At 37.5% G+C, this 16076-nt stretch overlaps 1 protein-coding gene across 1 annotated transcript; it reads left to right on the top strand.

The window, feature by feature from the left end:
* Positions 1-2528: 2528 nt before the first annotated feature.
* On the top strand, positions 2529-4759 carry LOC137775865 (disintegrin and metalloproteinase domain-containing protein 21-like). The gene has a single exon (XM_068562318.1). The coding sequence runs from the start codon at positions 2603-2605 to the stop codon at positions 4757-4759; it is 2157 nt and encodes a 718-aa protein (XP_068418419.1). The 5' UTR covers positions 2529-2602.
* The last annotated feature ends 11317 nt before the right edge of the window (positions 4760-16076 follow it).

Here is a 16076-nt window from a genome sequence, read left to right as displayed (position 1 = left end):
TTAAAACTTACTGTAGTTGAACGCAGCTGGATAAATGGTTTGGATTTGACTTTGTGCTATGAGGAAAACAGGAACCCAGCCTGTGAACCATAAAGCACATATGACTTCTGTGATTTGGGTTTCTCTAGAGTGAGCTTTAGGGCAAGCAGTAAATTCTGTGGAAGCTCAAGTTTAATAAGGTAAGTATGTGTAGGGAGCTTTGTGAAGAGGTTGAGGATTGATTTTGGCTCTCTCTCTCTATCTCTATTTCATCAAGTGAAGACTGCAGAAATAAAGGGGAAGTTGTATGGAGGAATGATATAGAGGAATTTGAATCAGGGTAAAAGAAGTATTGACTAGAAATGGATTTAGAGTCCAGGAGATGACTGGTACTGGGTCAGGCATCTTCATTTTCATATCTCCCATGCAAGGCTTCTCAGATTAGCTTGGCTTAGTTGCTCTTCCTATGTTTACTCATAAGAAACTGAACTTACCTTTGTCAGTACATTTATCACCGTCATGTATGAAATCAAATTTTTGAGCCTGAAGCATCTACAAGAGGAGAGGCCACTTTAAGAAAAAGAATAGAAAATTACAATAAGTACAAAAATGAACATTTATTTAGCATGAAGAAGAAATCACAACAAACAATAAATTTTAAAAGTTTGAAAATACTGTAAACATCACAAAAATTTAAAAACCCAATACTTATATTAACTTCCTGACACACTTCTATGTTTTCCTGGTTTTATAATTGCTTTCTCTTTAATTGCCTCCCTTATAAGTATTATTTTGTTATATTTTCTCTGGAGAGAACAGAAAGTTAATTGCCTATCCCTAGCATATTCGATCAAAATTTATTCTTTATTATTGACAGTTTAGAAAAAATTCAGCTTTACATCTTGTTATTGGTAATACAATAAAAAATTACATAAATTATTGAATTTCAGGAAACATCAAGTCTTTAACATATGAGCTGTAATATTTCAGGGCATTTCAAATTTTCTTGTGTAGTAACTAATTTTGAACACTTTTATATTGATGACTCTCATAAACTGCATTACTAAGCACCTCCCAGGTGTTTATGGAGGTCTATACAATAAGGATCCCTGAATCATTACCTTTATTAGCCTCAGATTAATCTGGTTCAGATCCTATTATAATAATCTGATTATTTGTCTGTTTTTCCATAGGCTCATTGCTTTTTAGCCTTTTTTCGTCACTTAGCTGAGACTATGATGTTGTCTATGCACACTCTCCTCGGCCAAAGAAGAGGGCATATAATATATAAATATTGAATACAATGTTATAGATCCCTCTAAAGCTTATTCTTGCTCCTGCCACATCTTTCTTCACTCAGTTGATAATTTGTTTAATGCTCTATATTTTTATTTCCCTAGTATCTAGAACAATATCCTATACTTTGTATGCTCCAGACATATAAATAATTGCTTAATGAATTAGGAAACAAATTAATGAACGTTGCCAGTCAGACTGTATGCCAGGTACAGAAATTCTTCACTTTCAAAAACTGTTGGTAAATATATTTGAGCAGATATTGGGAATTTTCCCTTGCAATCCTAAAATACCAGGCACTCTGATGTCTTTGCCCCAAGAAGACAGAGTTCCTTTTCCCAAGCCTTTAAATTTCATGAATTCTCATTATCCCTTCATAAGTCATTTCCTCCTGTCTTTGGTATTCTCCTATAGGTACCTGGAGAGAACAACCTTGTCCTCCTAATTCCTTTAGAAGATGTCAGTTTTTATGATTTTTTTCTCTTATAAAAATTATATTCAAATATGAATACATTTTAAGTGGCATTCATCTACAACCCAAGTACTTCACCACCTCTCCTCCCTTTTCCATTTTTCACTGTAGAGAGAAGTATACTAGGTCTTATAGGGGATACTAAAATGAGTTAAAATCATAAATCCTGCATTCAATGACCTTGCAGTCCCATAGAGTTATGAATGAACGAGAATATAGCAAGGAGACAAGTAGATAACTTGAGATAAAGAAAATCTAAAGTAAATCATAAGACTGATGCAAATTGACATAAGAATTGTTGTAATTGTTTCTGACCTCTCCAGTTTTGACAGGGGAAGGTGTCAATAGTTATGCAAGGACAACAGGCATAAACCAACATAGTCTTGGACAAATTAAGATATAGAGTCACTGTACTCTGAAGTTTCTTTAGTTTTGCTTTAACTTTTTATTGTGGAGATTTTTATACCACCTATTTGTATTGAGATAATTGTATAATGAAAACCCGAGTACCTATCATCCAACTCCAACAACTATCAACTATCAATATGGCCAATATTGTCTTATCTATGCCCCCTCTAACTTCACACCCCCCATTTACTGAAAGCAAATCCAAAGCTTTTTCTTGATTCATTAATCAGTATTTCCTCATTCAAATTCTTTCTCTCCTACTTTTCTTACCCAATCCCACCACCATCCCCACCCTTCTTTTTATTTTCACTTTCAGCACTGCAGCTCTGATGGTGTAACTCTGGCAGGACACAGATCCTTAAAGGTCAGCTCAGAGGGAGAAGCCAGATCAGCAGTGCCTCACATTGTTTTTCTCTGAACAGATGGCTCCATAATGGCTGCTCCATAATGGTGATTGGTGAGGCCAGGGTGTCCATGAGAGTTGTTGTACTGCTCTGGCTTGAGGTGTCTCTGTTCCCTTCTGGCCTCTCCCAGGCTAGGCACTCACAAAGCCTCAGCTCCCCAGATGTGGTGATCCCCTTGAAGGTTACCAACAGGGGCAGAGGTGCAAATGCTCCAGGCTGGCTCTCCTACAGCCTGCAGTTTGGGGGCCGAAGACATGTTGTCCACATGAGGGTTAAGAAGATTTTGGTCTCCAGACCCCTCCCAGTGTTCACCTACACAGAAGAGCACGCCCTTCGCCAGGATCATCCTTTTGTTCCTAATGACTGCTATTTTCATGGTTATGTGGAGGGGGTCCCCGAGTCCCTGGTTTCCCTCAGTACTTGTGCTGGGGGCTTTCAAGGAATGCTGCAGATAAATGACCTTACTTATGAAATCCAGCCCATCAGGCACTCTACTACATTTGAACACCTGGTTTATAAGATAAACACTAATGAGGCAGAATTCTCACCTATGAGATGTGGCTTAACAAATAAAGCAGCACACCAACAGTTGGAATTTGAAGAGGCTGAGAAATCAACTCTGAAACAAAATTCTACTTATAACTGGTGGACCCATTTATGGTTTCTGGAGCTGGTTGTGGTGGTAGATCACAATTTCTTCATTTATTCTCAAAGTAATTTCTCAAAGGTGCAGGAGAATGTATTTGTTGTTGTCAACATAGTGGATTCCATTTATCAGCAGTTGGGTACTTATGTGATTTTGACTGGGATTGAGATTTGGAATCATGAAAATGTTTTCCCAATGATAAGCATAGAACAGGTTCTGGAGAATTTCTCTCAGTGGAAACAAATCAGTCTTTCCCAGCTACAGTATGATGCTGCACATATTTTCATTAAAAATTCATTTATAAGTGTCCTCGGTATAGCCTATGTGGCAGGAATATGTCGTCCTCCTCTTGACTGTGGAGTTAATAATTTCAAAGGAGACCCCTGGTCTGTTTTTGCCCTCACCGTAGCTCATGAGTTAGGTCATACTCTGGGTATGCAACATGATGAAGAATTCTGTTTGTGTGGGCAAAGTGCTTGTATCATGAATGCTATCAGAGTGCCAGCAGAGAGATTCACGAACTGTAGTTATGCAGATTTTACAAAGGCCATTTTAAACCAGGGATCATGTCTGCACAGTCCTCCAATTCCAGGGGCAGTCTTTATGCTGAAGCGCTGTGGGAATGGTGTGATTGAAGGAGAAGAGAAGTGTGACTGTGGATCTATAAAGCAGTGTGAACAAGATCCCTGTTGTCTGTTGAACTGCACTCTGAGGCCTGGGGCTGCTTGTGCTTTTGGGCTTTGTTGCAAGGACTGCAAGTTCATGCCATCAGGGGAACTCTGTAGACATCAGGTCAATGAATGTGACCTTCCAGAGTGGTGCAATGGGACATCTCATCAGTGCCCAGAAGATGTATATGTGCAGGACGGGATTCCCTGTAGTGATGGTGCCTACTGCTATCAAAAGAGATGTAATAAGCATGATGAACAGTGCAGGGAGATTTTTGGTGAAGGTGCAAAGAGTGCATCTCAGAGTTGCTATAAAGAAATCAACTCCCAGGGAAACCGTTTTGGCCACTGTGGTATAAATGGCACAACATACCTAAAATGTCATACTTCAGATAGCTTTTGTGGGAGAGTTCAGTGTGAGAATGTGGGAGACATTCCCCACCTGAGAGATCACTCAACTTTGCAGTACACTCACATCAATGGTGTCACCTGCTGGAGTATCGACTATCACTTAGGGATGAATACACCTGATGTTGGTGAAGTGAAAGATGGTACCATGTGTGGTCCAGGGAATATCTGCATACACAAGAAGTGTGTCAATCTGTCTCTCCTGTCACACGTCTGTTTCCCTGAGACCTGCAACATGAAGGGGATCTGCAATAACAAACATCACTGCCACTGCGGCTATGGGTGGTCCCCGCCCTATTGCCTACACAGAGGCAATGGAGGTAGTGTTGACAGTGGCCCAGCAGCTGCCAGAAGAGTTTTCTTGCCACTAGTTGTGACTCTTAGTTCATCTGTTTTGCTCTTACTTTTACCTGCTGTATTTATATACCTTCGAAAACATTTTGGATCCAAGAAGACTAAGACTCACTCTTTCAATTAAGAACATGCCTAAAATTTAATAGCCTATACATGATTAAGTTTTAGTCTATTGGCAGTAGAAATATTCCTACATGCATGAAACTGAGCACATTTCTGACAGTTTACAGAAAAATGCAGAGACCTTGCCTTCTGTCAGTATCAGAAATATTGCCATCAAACAAAGGTAATTCCTAACATTTTCCTATCTACTGTTCATTGTTGTAAGCAGCAAATAAAGCTCATTTCCCCCTAAGTTAGTCCTCTTTGTGTTTCTTGAGCACAAATATGACTCATAGAAAAGGCAGGGCACAGACATCTGAGGCCCCAGGGGTGAGTCTTGCCTCTTTTCATTCCCAAAGTGTGCAGAGGATGTATTTGTTGTTGTCAACATAGTGGATTCATTTATCAGCATTTGGGTACTTATGTGATTTTGATTGGGACTAAGATTTGGAATCATGGAGATATTTTCCCAGTGAAATGCATAGAACAAGCAAAGACTGCAATGCAGTTCATGCCATCAGGGGAACTCTGTAGACATCAGGTCAATGAATGTGACCTTCCTTAGTGGTGTGATGGGACATCTCATCAGTGCCCAGAAGATGTATATATGCAGGACAGGATTCCCTGTAGTGACAATACCTACTGCTATGAAAAGAGATGTAATAAAGTTGGAAAAATCACTTACATTTTCTAACACTGTGCTACAAAATCTGAAAAGAAGCATAATAATAATGCTTTCCCACACAACCTCTTGGGGTTATTTGATAACCAAAAGAGAGAAAGGAATGATTTCTTGTTAAAGTATAAACAAATTGTTTGTTTAACAAAAACTCCTGACCCTGTTCCCTCAGCTTCCCAGCCAAGCTTGTCTGCTCTAACTCTTTGCCTTAATTTGGCAGTTTGGGTATCCTCTTGGGAGTATTTTCTTTGAATACCAGAATATAATCTCCCTGAGGGCAGGGTTGTTTTAACTGTTTTTGCTGACTGTTGAGTCCCAATACCTAGAATATGCCTAGTACACAAGAAATGCTTGAATGGATTACTAATTGCATGAAGTTAATTAGGAAATGTAAACATAATATTGATACTTTTGTCTTCTTTTTAAAGCTACTGTAGCTCTTGTTCAAAATTGAACTTTGAATATCTAAAATGTGTATTGATAATGCTCCCTTTGTACTTGTCCATCGCCGTCTTTTTGTCCCCAATTTATCATCTCCTCAGTCTATTCTCAGTATTTCTGGAAGTCTTGTCTCTTGAAAACACATTTCTAAATCAGGTACCTTCTGTATATGGTCCAGATAACTTCTAAATGCCACTCTTTGTCAACTGAAATAACCTTTTTTATATCATTTTCCATTATGCTTTGCACACTTTGCATCCTCTAGCTATTTTCTGTTTTAAATATACTGGGCTGTGTCATGCCTCTGCGCATCTGTATATCAATTCCCATTCCCAAAATTCTGTTTACCACCCTTCCCAACCCCCTTGCCTTGGAAAACTCCCATTTTTCTCTCAACAGAGGTTAAACATCACATCTTTGGAAAAGTATTTCCTTTTGAAATGTTATGTGTTCTACTTGTGTGCTCCTGTCACTTTGTGGTCATCCTTTTGATGCACTCTAGGAATAGATGGTAACAATGTATCACCCAGAGACAGAGAGAAGAAAAGGACATCTATTGGGACCATAGAAACTGGGAAGCAAGAACCAAGACAAACTGATTGTTTAGTTTTAGAATGTAAGTCAGAGAATGACTCACGTGTTTTATGTATACATGTTCATATGGAGACAAAAGGCAGCTGCTCCAATTTACTCATTCTCTTTTGAAATTGTTTTTTGTATAAAAAATTTTTAATTTTGTTACAGTCAAATGTGTCAATCTAATGTTCTTTTATATTTACTGGGTTTTATATTTTCGCTTGAGATAACCCTTTTTATTTTCTGGGATTATGTTGACCTCAGTTTTCATGCTTAAATTTGGAATTTATTTTGCTATAAGAAATTAAATAGAAATCCAACCACATGTTTTTTCAAATGGCTAGCCAGTTAGCCCAATACACTTTATTGAATAAGTCATTGTTCACTGCTTTACTGGTAAATTAAGATTCTGTATTATATTTTAAAGTTAATTTGTTAGAGTCATATTATTTTCCTTGCAAATTTTTACAAGAAGCTGCAACTTTTGCAATATTTCTAATTTGAGGAAAAGCTGCATTGTTATTTTATGTTGGCTGAGTTAATTAGGGCTGAGTATGTCAATTATATCAAGATTAGGGGATAAAATTAACCTCCTTATAACAAACATAGAGTCTTACCTACTCTCTAAATTTGGGTTCCCCAAAAATCATGTGCTGAGACCAGGGTTTATGTGGAGTTAGTTTATTTGGGAAGCACAAAAAAAAGTATACTATGAGCAAGTTTCCACTGTGGGCTACTGGAGCCATTCCCTGTGGACTCTCTAAGTCATGTGAAACACACCTTGGAATATTCCTCCATGGGGTAGGAGAAAGCTGTCAGGAAAAGAAATGAGATACAGCATTTGAAATAGGAAACTGTCAGAGAATGGAAATTGTCTCCTGCAGCTGCCAGTGAACTTAGGTGGAACAGGGGGATGTAGAGTGGACCATCATATACTGTACCCAGATTCTCTAGAAAATAGATGCTGAGGCAAGGATTAAATGCACATGTATCTTCTGTAGTATGGTGATTCCTATACAGACTAGTGGCTTCCTACTTTACAGGAGTGTATTTGGCCCATCCATGGAGCAGGCTAGGAGCAAAACGGAGTTAATACATCTGGAAGCAACTCTTAACCAATGAGAAATGTTTTGCGAATAAATCTCACAATTTCCCCAGTCCTCATGGGACAATTCTGAGGTATCTGACAGTGTCTCTCAGAGAGTCCACAGTAGAATTGTGTCCTAGTTGCTCATGTGGTCACTCACCCATTAATGTATGCTTGATTTGCTTTTATCCCTTTCCTGTCTCAGTTTCCCACTCCTTTACCATGCACTCAAATCTTGGAGTTTTATCCCAAATAAACTGCTCATACTCAAATTCTTGTCTCAGGGTCCATTTCTAATAGTTGGTACCAGAAGTGTTCCTTAAAAGAAGGATCTATAAGATGTGAGATTTTAGAATTGGATCAGTTACTTAGATTGCAACTAGAACACATAGTCCATCCAGTAGAAACTGGTGTGCTGCAACATTGTAAACTAAGACTCTCACTTGTGGTGTGCTGGGATGAGGTACAGACAGAAGTAGTGCCCTGGATTATACATTAGTCCTAGTATTGAATTAGAAATGCAAGAATTATGAGGTTAGTTAACTAGTGAAGAAGCCATGAAGAAAGAAAATTACAGGTTCAGGTTAAAAAACTTGGGTGTGGTGTGACTGTCCCAAGACCTCTACAACAATGTTTACAGAGAATCTCATCCTACAGACTGTACTGAAAATAATACCCAAGATTTGTCATAAATGTGCAGAATTATAAAGATCACTGGGCTTAGATGTCTGGTATGTTTCCCTATGTAAAAATCAAAGGTCCTATTAGAAGAGAATTGTTATCCTAAGATTTGGATGAGGACATCTGAGGGGATGCATTTGAAAACTTGAATTGTGAGGTTTTCTTGAACACTCTGGGCCAGGAGAACTCATTCCTTAACCCTTGCTAGAAGAGAGCAGTCTCTCATTGCCTGGAGACCATGCTTCACCAAAGACTATGCTTACCCTCCTGAAGATCTGTCCTTAATTTCCCCTCATAGCATCTAGGCCTATAACTAGGGTCAGTCCTCAAAATGGCCCAAGTGGGGCTGTACAGTTCTTAGTATGAGAGGAACTGGATCCTTTCTCAAGAGAACATAGGGAACTGGCTAATATATGCCATTAGAAGCCAGGAGGATATATATAGGAATATATCTTGAGGATACTGGATCAGGAGAAACAGAATATAAGATTATATAGGGGAAAGCTTTTACTTGTTAAATTTTTTTAATTTTTAATATTTTATTAATGTGTCATTCATTCTTCCATGAATGCTATAGATTTTAGCCTACTGAAATATCTTTTTCCAGTACTTCTAATTGCCCATGCTCTTATTTCTATTCATGTTTCATTAAAAAAATTTTTTTTATTGGAGTATAGTTGATTTACAATGTTGTATTAGTTTCGGGTGTACAGCAAAGTGAATCAGTTATACATATACATATAACCACACTTTTTTTAGATTCTTTTTCCATATAGGTCATTACAGAGTATTGAGTAGAGTTCCCTGTGCTATACAGTAGGTTCTTATTAGTTATCTATTTTATATGTAATACTGTTTATATGTCAATCTCAAATTTCCCAATTTATCCCTCCCCACACTTATTCCCTGGTAACCATTAGTTTGTTTTCTACATCTGTGACTCTACTTCTATTTTGTAAATAAGTTCATTTGTACCCCCTCTTTTTTATATTCCACATATTAGTGATATCATATGATATTTGTCTTTCTGTGTCTGACTTACTTCACTCAGTATGACAATCTCTAGTTCCATCCATGATGCTGAAAATGGCATTATTTCATTCTTTTTTATTGCTGAGTAACATTCCATTGTATATATATACCACATCTTCTTTATCCATTCCTCTGTTGATGGCCATTTAGGATGCTTCCATGTCCTGGCTATTGTAAATAGTGCTGCAATGAAAATTGGGGTGCATGTATGTTTTCAAATTATGGTTTTCTCAGGGTATATGCCCAGGAGTGGGATTCCTGGGTCATATGGCAGTTCTAGTTTTAGTTTTTTAAGAAACCTCCATACTGTTCTCCATGGCGTCTGTACCAATTTACATTCTCCCCGGCGGTGTAGGAGGTGATACCTCACTGTAGTTTTGATTCACATTTTCTAATAATTAGTGATGTTGAGCATCTTTTCATGTGCTTGTTGGCCATCTGTATGTCTTCTTTGGAGAAATACCTATTTAGATCTTCCCCCCATTTTTTGATTGGGTTATTTGCTTTTTTTGATATTGAGCTACATGAGCTGTTTGTATACTTTGGAGATTAATCCCTTGTCAGTTGCTTTATTTGCAAATATTTTCTCCCAGTCTGAGGGTTGTCCTTATATAGGGAAAACTTTTAAATAAGGAAGTTCTTAGGACTTAACATTCTTGCAAAGATGCCCAGAGCTTATCCTCATGTGCTGCTGGAATTATTGTAACTTCATGGCTTGGAAATGTTGGTGGACTATAATAATTGAAGTGGAAATGCTAGAACTACTTTGGCAGTTAAGTGAATTTGGGGGTCAGAATATTCAGGGAAGAAGGCTTGTTAGGAAATGGATTTATTACAAATGACCAGAGAAATCACTGCTGATCCTGTTTATCTGGAGGTCCTAGAGGACACTATCTTCACTCAAGCAGTAAGAAATTCACTTGTCAGAGGAAAGTAGGCATCATAGGGACCTCAGTGGTAGCTGTCTTTGTAGGCCAGATATGATGGCCTGCAATAATAGTAGAAAAAAGGAGACAGCCTTTAACTAAAAACAACATGGTGGACATAATTACTGTAATGGGCAGTAAGACTGTAATTGCAAACATTGGGCCCTGACATAAGTGTATTTGATGCCATGTCTAATAGATTTTGGTTCTCCTAGGGATGGGCTAGCTGGGTAGGTAATGAGGGCATTTATTACCTTACACAGCCAAAAAAAGATCAAAAGCTGCTGATCAATAGACTAATGAAACTTCTGCAATGGGCATCTCTTGTCCAGTTTTCAGACCTAAGTCAGTATATCACTAATCTATTTATTGCCAATTAAAAGAGAGACCAGGTATTTTTTAGGAAGGACCCTGAAATGTCATCACAAATATATATACAATAAAATTCCCCTAACTTGTTCCCCCAACAGGACCTTGTTTCCCAAAGGGGCATGTTTGTCAAGTGGATACACATGTACCAGAGTAACCACTCAATGGGGAAAGAGGGAATACTCAGATCTTTTTAGGACTATCAGATGCAAGGTCTGACCTGACACAGATACCACAGAACCCAAAATGCCTCATGAAGGAGACCATGTAAGAAATAAAATCCTGATCCAAGGGCATCTCACAATGGGTCCAATGGGCCCATGAACGCATTCTGTGGTAATTTCCCTGGGTCCTGAGTGCCTAAACTCAGAAGCTGACAGTATCCTCAAAGTGGTTTTTTGGTCTATGGAGTAAAAGTTATCACGGAAGGAAATACCGAGTAAGAGGACCTAAAAATTTCCCCCACACCCATGCACCGCCAGCCAAATTAGTAAAACAGAAGGACTAATACATCATGAGTGAAAGAGAAGATCACTAATGACTTAAAGGTTGAAGAGTGGTGATCCACATCACATTCCCATTTAATTAACTGTTTTTCTGCTGCAAAGATCAAATGAGTCTTGGTGAATTACCATAAACTTACCCAAGTAGAGGTCTCAAACATGCATAGCGTGCTGGGTATATTAACTTTACTGGAAGAGATCAGCACAGTATCTGGCACATGATATATACCTATTGATCTGACAGATACATTATTTTCAGTCTCTATCAGGAAGGAAGATCAAAACCAGTTAGCATTCTCTTGGGATGGAAAGCAGTATACATTCAAAATCTCACTTCAATTCTATGTTAACCCTTCTCTTCTCTGCCACAATATAGCTTGAAAATAATTTGATCATCTTGACACTCCTCAGAACATCACACTTGTCCACTATATCTATGGTATCAGGTTAATCAAGGGAACCCCCATAAGGTTATCAGCTGAATTTTCAGCAGAAACTCTGCAGGCCACAAGGGAGTGGTATGATATACTTAAAGTGATGAAAAAGAAAAACCTACAACCAAGATTACTCTACCCAGCAAGGATCTCATTCAGATTCAATGGAGAAATCAAAAGCTTTTCATACAAGCAAGAGCTAAAAGAATTCAGCACCACCAAACCAGCTTTACAACAATGCTAAAGGAATTTCTCTAGGTGCGAAACACAAGAGAAGAAAAAGACCCACAAAAACAAACCCAAAACAATTAAGAAAATGGTAATAGGAACATACATATCGATAATAACCTTGAGTGTAAATAGAGTAAATGTTCCGAACAAAAGACACAGGCTGGCTGAATAGATACAGAAACAAGACCCATATATATGTTGTCTACAAGAGACCCACTTCAGACCTAGGGACACATACAGACTGAAAGCAAGGGGGTGGAAAAAGATATTCCATGCAAATGGAAATCAAAAGAAAGCTGGAGTAGCAATACTCATATCAGATAAAATAGACTTTAAAATAAAGACTGTTACAAGAGATAAGGAAGAACAATACATAATGATCAAGGGATCAATCCAAGAAGAAGATATGGCAATTATAAGTATATATGCACCCAACATAGGAGCACCTCAATACATAAGGCAAATGCTAACAACCATAAAAGGGGAAATTGACAGTAACACAGTAAAGGTGGGGGACTTTAACACCCCACTTACACCAATGGACAGATCATCCAAACAGAAAATAAATAGGGAAACAGAAGCTTTAAATGACACAATACACCAGATAGATTTAATTGATATTTATACGACATTCCACCCAAAAGTGGCAGAATACACTTTCTTCTCAAGTGCACATGGAACATTCTCCAGGATAGATCACATCTTGGGTCACAAATCAAGCCTCGGAAAATTTAAGAAATTGAAATTATATCAAGCATCTTTTCTGATCAAAATGCTATGAGCTTGGAAATCAATTACAGGAAAAAATAACACTGTAAAAAACACAAATACATGGAGGCTAAACAGTGCAGTACTAAATAACCAAGAGATCACTGAAGAAATCAAAGAGGAAATCAAAAAATACATAGAAACAAGGGACGACAAAAACACAACGACCCAAAACCTATGGGATGCAGTAAAAGCAGTTCTAAGAGGGAAGTTTATAGCAATTCAATCTTACCTCAAGAAACAAGAAAAATCTCTAACCTTACACCTAAAGCAACTACAGAAAGAAGAGCAAAGAAAGCCCAAAGTCAGTAGAAGGAAAGAAATCATAAAGATCAGAGCAGAAATAAATGAAATAGAAATGAAGAAAACAATAGCAAAGATCAAAAAAACTAAAGGTTGGTTCTTTGAGAAGATAAACAAAATTGATAAACCATTAGCCAGACTCATTAAGAAAAAGAGAGAGAGGATGCAAATCAATGAAATTAGAAATGAAAAAGGAGAAATCACAACTGACACTGCAGAAATACAAAGGATTATAATAGACTACTACAAACAACTCTATGCCAATAAAATGGACAACCACGAAGAAACGGACAAATTCTTGGAAAGGTACAATTTTCCAAGACTGAACCAGGAAGAAATAGAAAATACAAAAACACATATCACAAGTAATGAAATTGAAACTGTAATTAAAAATCTTCCAACAAACAGAGTCCAGGACCAGATGGCTTCACAGGCGAATTCTATCAAATATTTAGAGAAGAGATAGCACCTATCCTTCTCAAACTCTTCCAAAATATTGCAGAGGGAAGAACACTCCAAATTTCATTCTACAAAGCCACCATCACCCTGATACCAAAACCAGACAAAGATACTACAAAAAAAGAAAATTAAAGATCAGTATCACTGATGAACATAGATGCAAAAATCCTCAACAAAATACTAGCAAACAGAATCCAACAACACATTATAAGGATCATACACCATGATCGAGGGGGATTTATCCCAGGAATGCAAGGATTCTTCAATATATGCAAATCAAACAATGTAAAACACCATATTAACAAATTAAGGAATAAAAACCATATGATCATCTCAATAGATGCAGAAAAGCTTTTCACAAAATTCAACACCAATTTATGATAAAAAGTCTCCAGAAAATGGGCATAGAGGGAACCTACCTCAACATAATAAAGTCCATATATGAGAAACCCACAGGAAACATCATACTCAATGGTGAAAAACTGAAAGCATTTCCACTAAGATCAGGAACAAGACAAGGATGCCCACTTTCACCACTCTTATTCAACATAGTTTTGGAAGTCTTAGACATGGCAATCAGAGAAGAAAAAGAAATAAAAGGAATCCAAATTAGAAAAGAAGAAGTAAAACTGTCACTGCAAATGACATGACACTATACATAGAAAATCCTAAAGATGCCACTAGAAAACTTCTAGAACTAATCAATGAATTTGGTAAGGTTGCAGGATACAGAATTAATGCACAGAAATCTCTGGCCTTCCTATACATTAACAACAAAAAATCAGAAAGAGAAATTAAGGGAAAAATCCCATTTACCATCTCAACAAAAAGAGTAAGTACCTGGGAATAAACCTACCTAAGGAGGCAAAAGACTTGTACTCAGAAAACTATAAAACACTGATGAAAGAAATCAAAGATGACATAAACAGATGGAGAAATATACCATGTTCTTGGATTGGAAGAATCAATATTGTGAAAATGACTGTGCTACCCAAAGCAATCTACAGATTCAATGCAATCCCTATCAAACTACCAATGGTATTCTTCACAGAATTAGAACACAAAATGTTACAATCTGTATGGAAACACAAAAGACCCTGAATAGCCAAAGCAATCTTGAGAAAGAAAAATGGAGCTGGAGGAATCAGGCGCCCTGACTTCAAACTATACTACAAAGCTACAGTAATGAAGACAGCATGGTGCTGACACAAAAACAGAAATATAGATCAATGGTACAGAATAGAAAGCCCAGAGATAAACCCACACACATATGGTCACCTAATTTATGACAAAGGAGGTAAAAACATACGATGGAGAAAAGACAGCTTCTTCAATAAGTGGTGCTGGGAAAACTGGATAGCTACATGTAAAAGTATGAAATTAGAACACTCCCTAACACCATACACAAAAATAAACTCAAAATGGATTAAAGACCTAAATGTAAGGCTGGACACTATAAAACTCTTAGAGGAAAACATAGGAAGAACACTCTTTGACATAAATCGTAGCAAGATCTTTTTTGACCCACCTCCTAGAGTAATGAAAATAAAAACAAAAATAAACAAATGGGACCTAATGAAACTTAAAAGCTTTTGCACAGCAAAGCAAACCACAAACAAGACAAAAAGACAACCCTCTGAATGGGAGAAAATATTTGCAAATGAAGCAATGGACAAAGGATTAATCTCCAAAATATATCAAGAGCTCATGCAGCTCAATATCAAAAACAACAAACAACCCAATTAAAAAATGGATGGAAGACCTAAATAGACATTTCACCAAAGAAGACATACAGATAATCAAGAGGCACATGAAAAGATGCTCAACATCACTAATTGTTAGAGAAATGCAAATCAAAACTACAATGATGTGTCACCTCACACTGGTCAGAATGGCCATCACCAAAAAATCTACAACAATAAATGCTAGAGAGGGTTTGGATAAAAGAGAACACTTTCGCACTGTTGGTGGGAGTGTAAATTGATACAGCCACTATGGAGAACAGTATGGAGGTTCCTTAATAAACTAAAAATAGAACTACCATAGGACCCAGCAATCCCACTACTGGGCATATACCCTGAGAAAACCATAACTCAAAAGGACACATGTACCCCAATATTCATCGCAACACTATTTACAATAGCCACGACATGGAAACAACCCTAATGTCCAACGACAGATGACTGGATAAAGAAGATGTGGTACATATATATAATGGAATATTACTCAGCCATAAAAAGGAACAAAATTGGGTCATTTGTAGAGATGTGGATGGACCTAGAGTCTGTTATACAGAGTGAAGTAAGCCAGAAAGAGAAAAACAAATATTGTATATTAACACTTATATGTGGAATCTAGAAAAATGGTAGAGATGAACCTACTTGTAGGGAAGGAATAGAGTCATAGACATAGAGAATGGACATGTGCACACATTGGGGGAAGGGGAGGGTGGGACTAATTGGGAGATTAGGTTGCCATAAATACACTACCATATGTAAAATAGCTAGTGGGAACCTGCTGTATAGCACAGGGAGCTCAGCTTGGTGCTCTGTGATGACTTAAATGGGTGGGATGGGGGGTAGGAGGGAGGTCCAAGAGGGAGGGAATATAGGTATACATAAAGCTGATTCACTTCATTGTACAGCAGAAACCAACACAACATTATAAAGCAATTTTACTCCAATAAAAAATAATAATAAATGTTAGCTACACAAACACTAATCATAAGAAAGTACAGTTGATAAATTGACACCAGAAAAAGTTGACTTCAGGACAAAAAATTACTACCAGAGATTGCGAGGGACATTTCGCAATGATAAAAAGGTCACTTCATCAAGAAAACATAACAGT

Source organism: Eschrichtius robustus, chromosome 1 (assembly GCF_028021215.1).
Source record: "Eschrichtius robustus isolate mEscRob2 chromosome 1, mEscRob2.pri, whole genome shotgun sequence".
Lineage (NCBI taxonomy): Eukaryota > Metazoa > Chordata > Mammalia > Artiodactyla > Eschrichtiidae > Eschrichtius > Eschrichtius robustus.
This window is presented reverse-complemented; position numbering and strand designations above follow the sequence as displayed.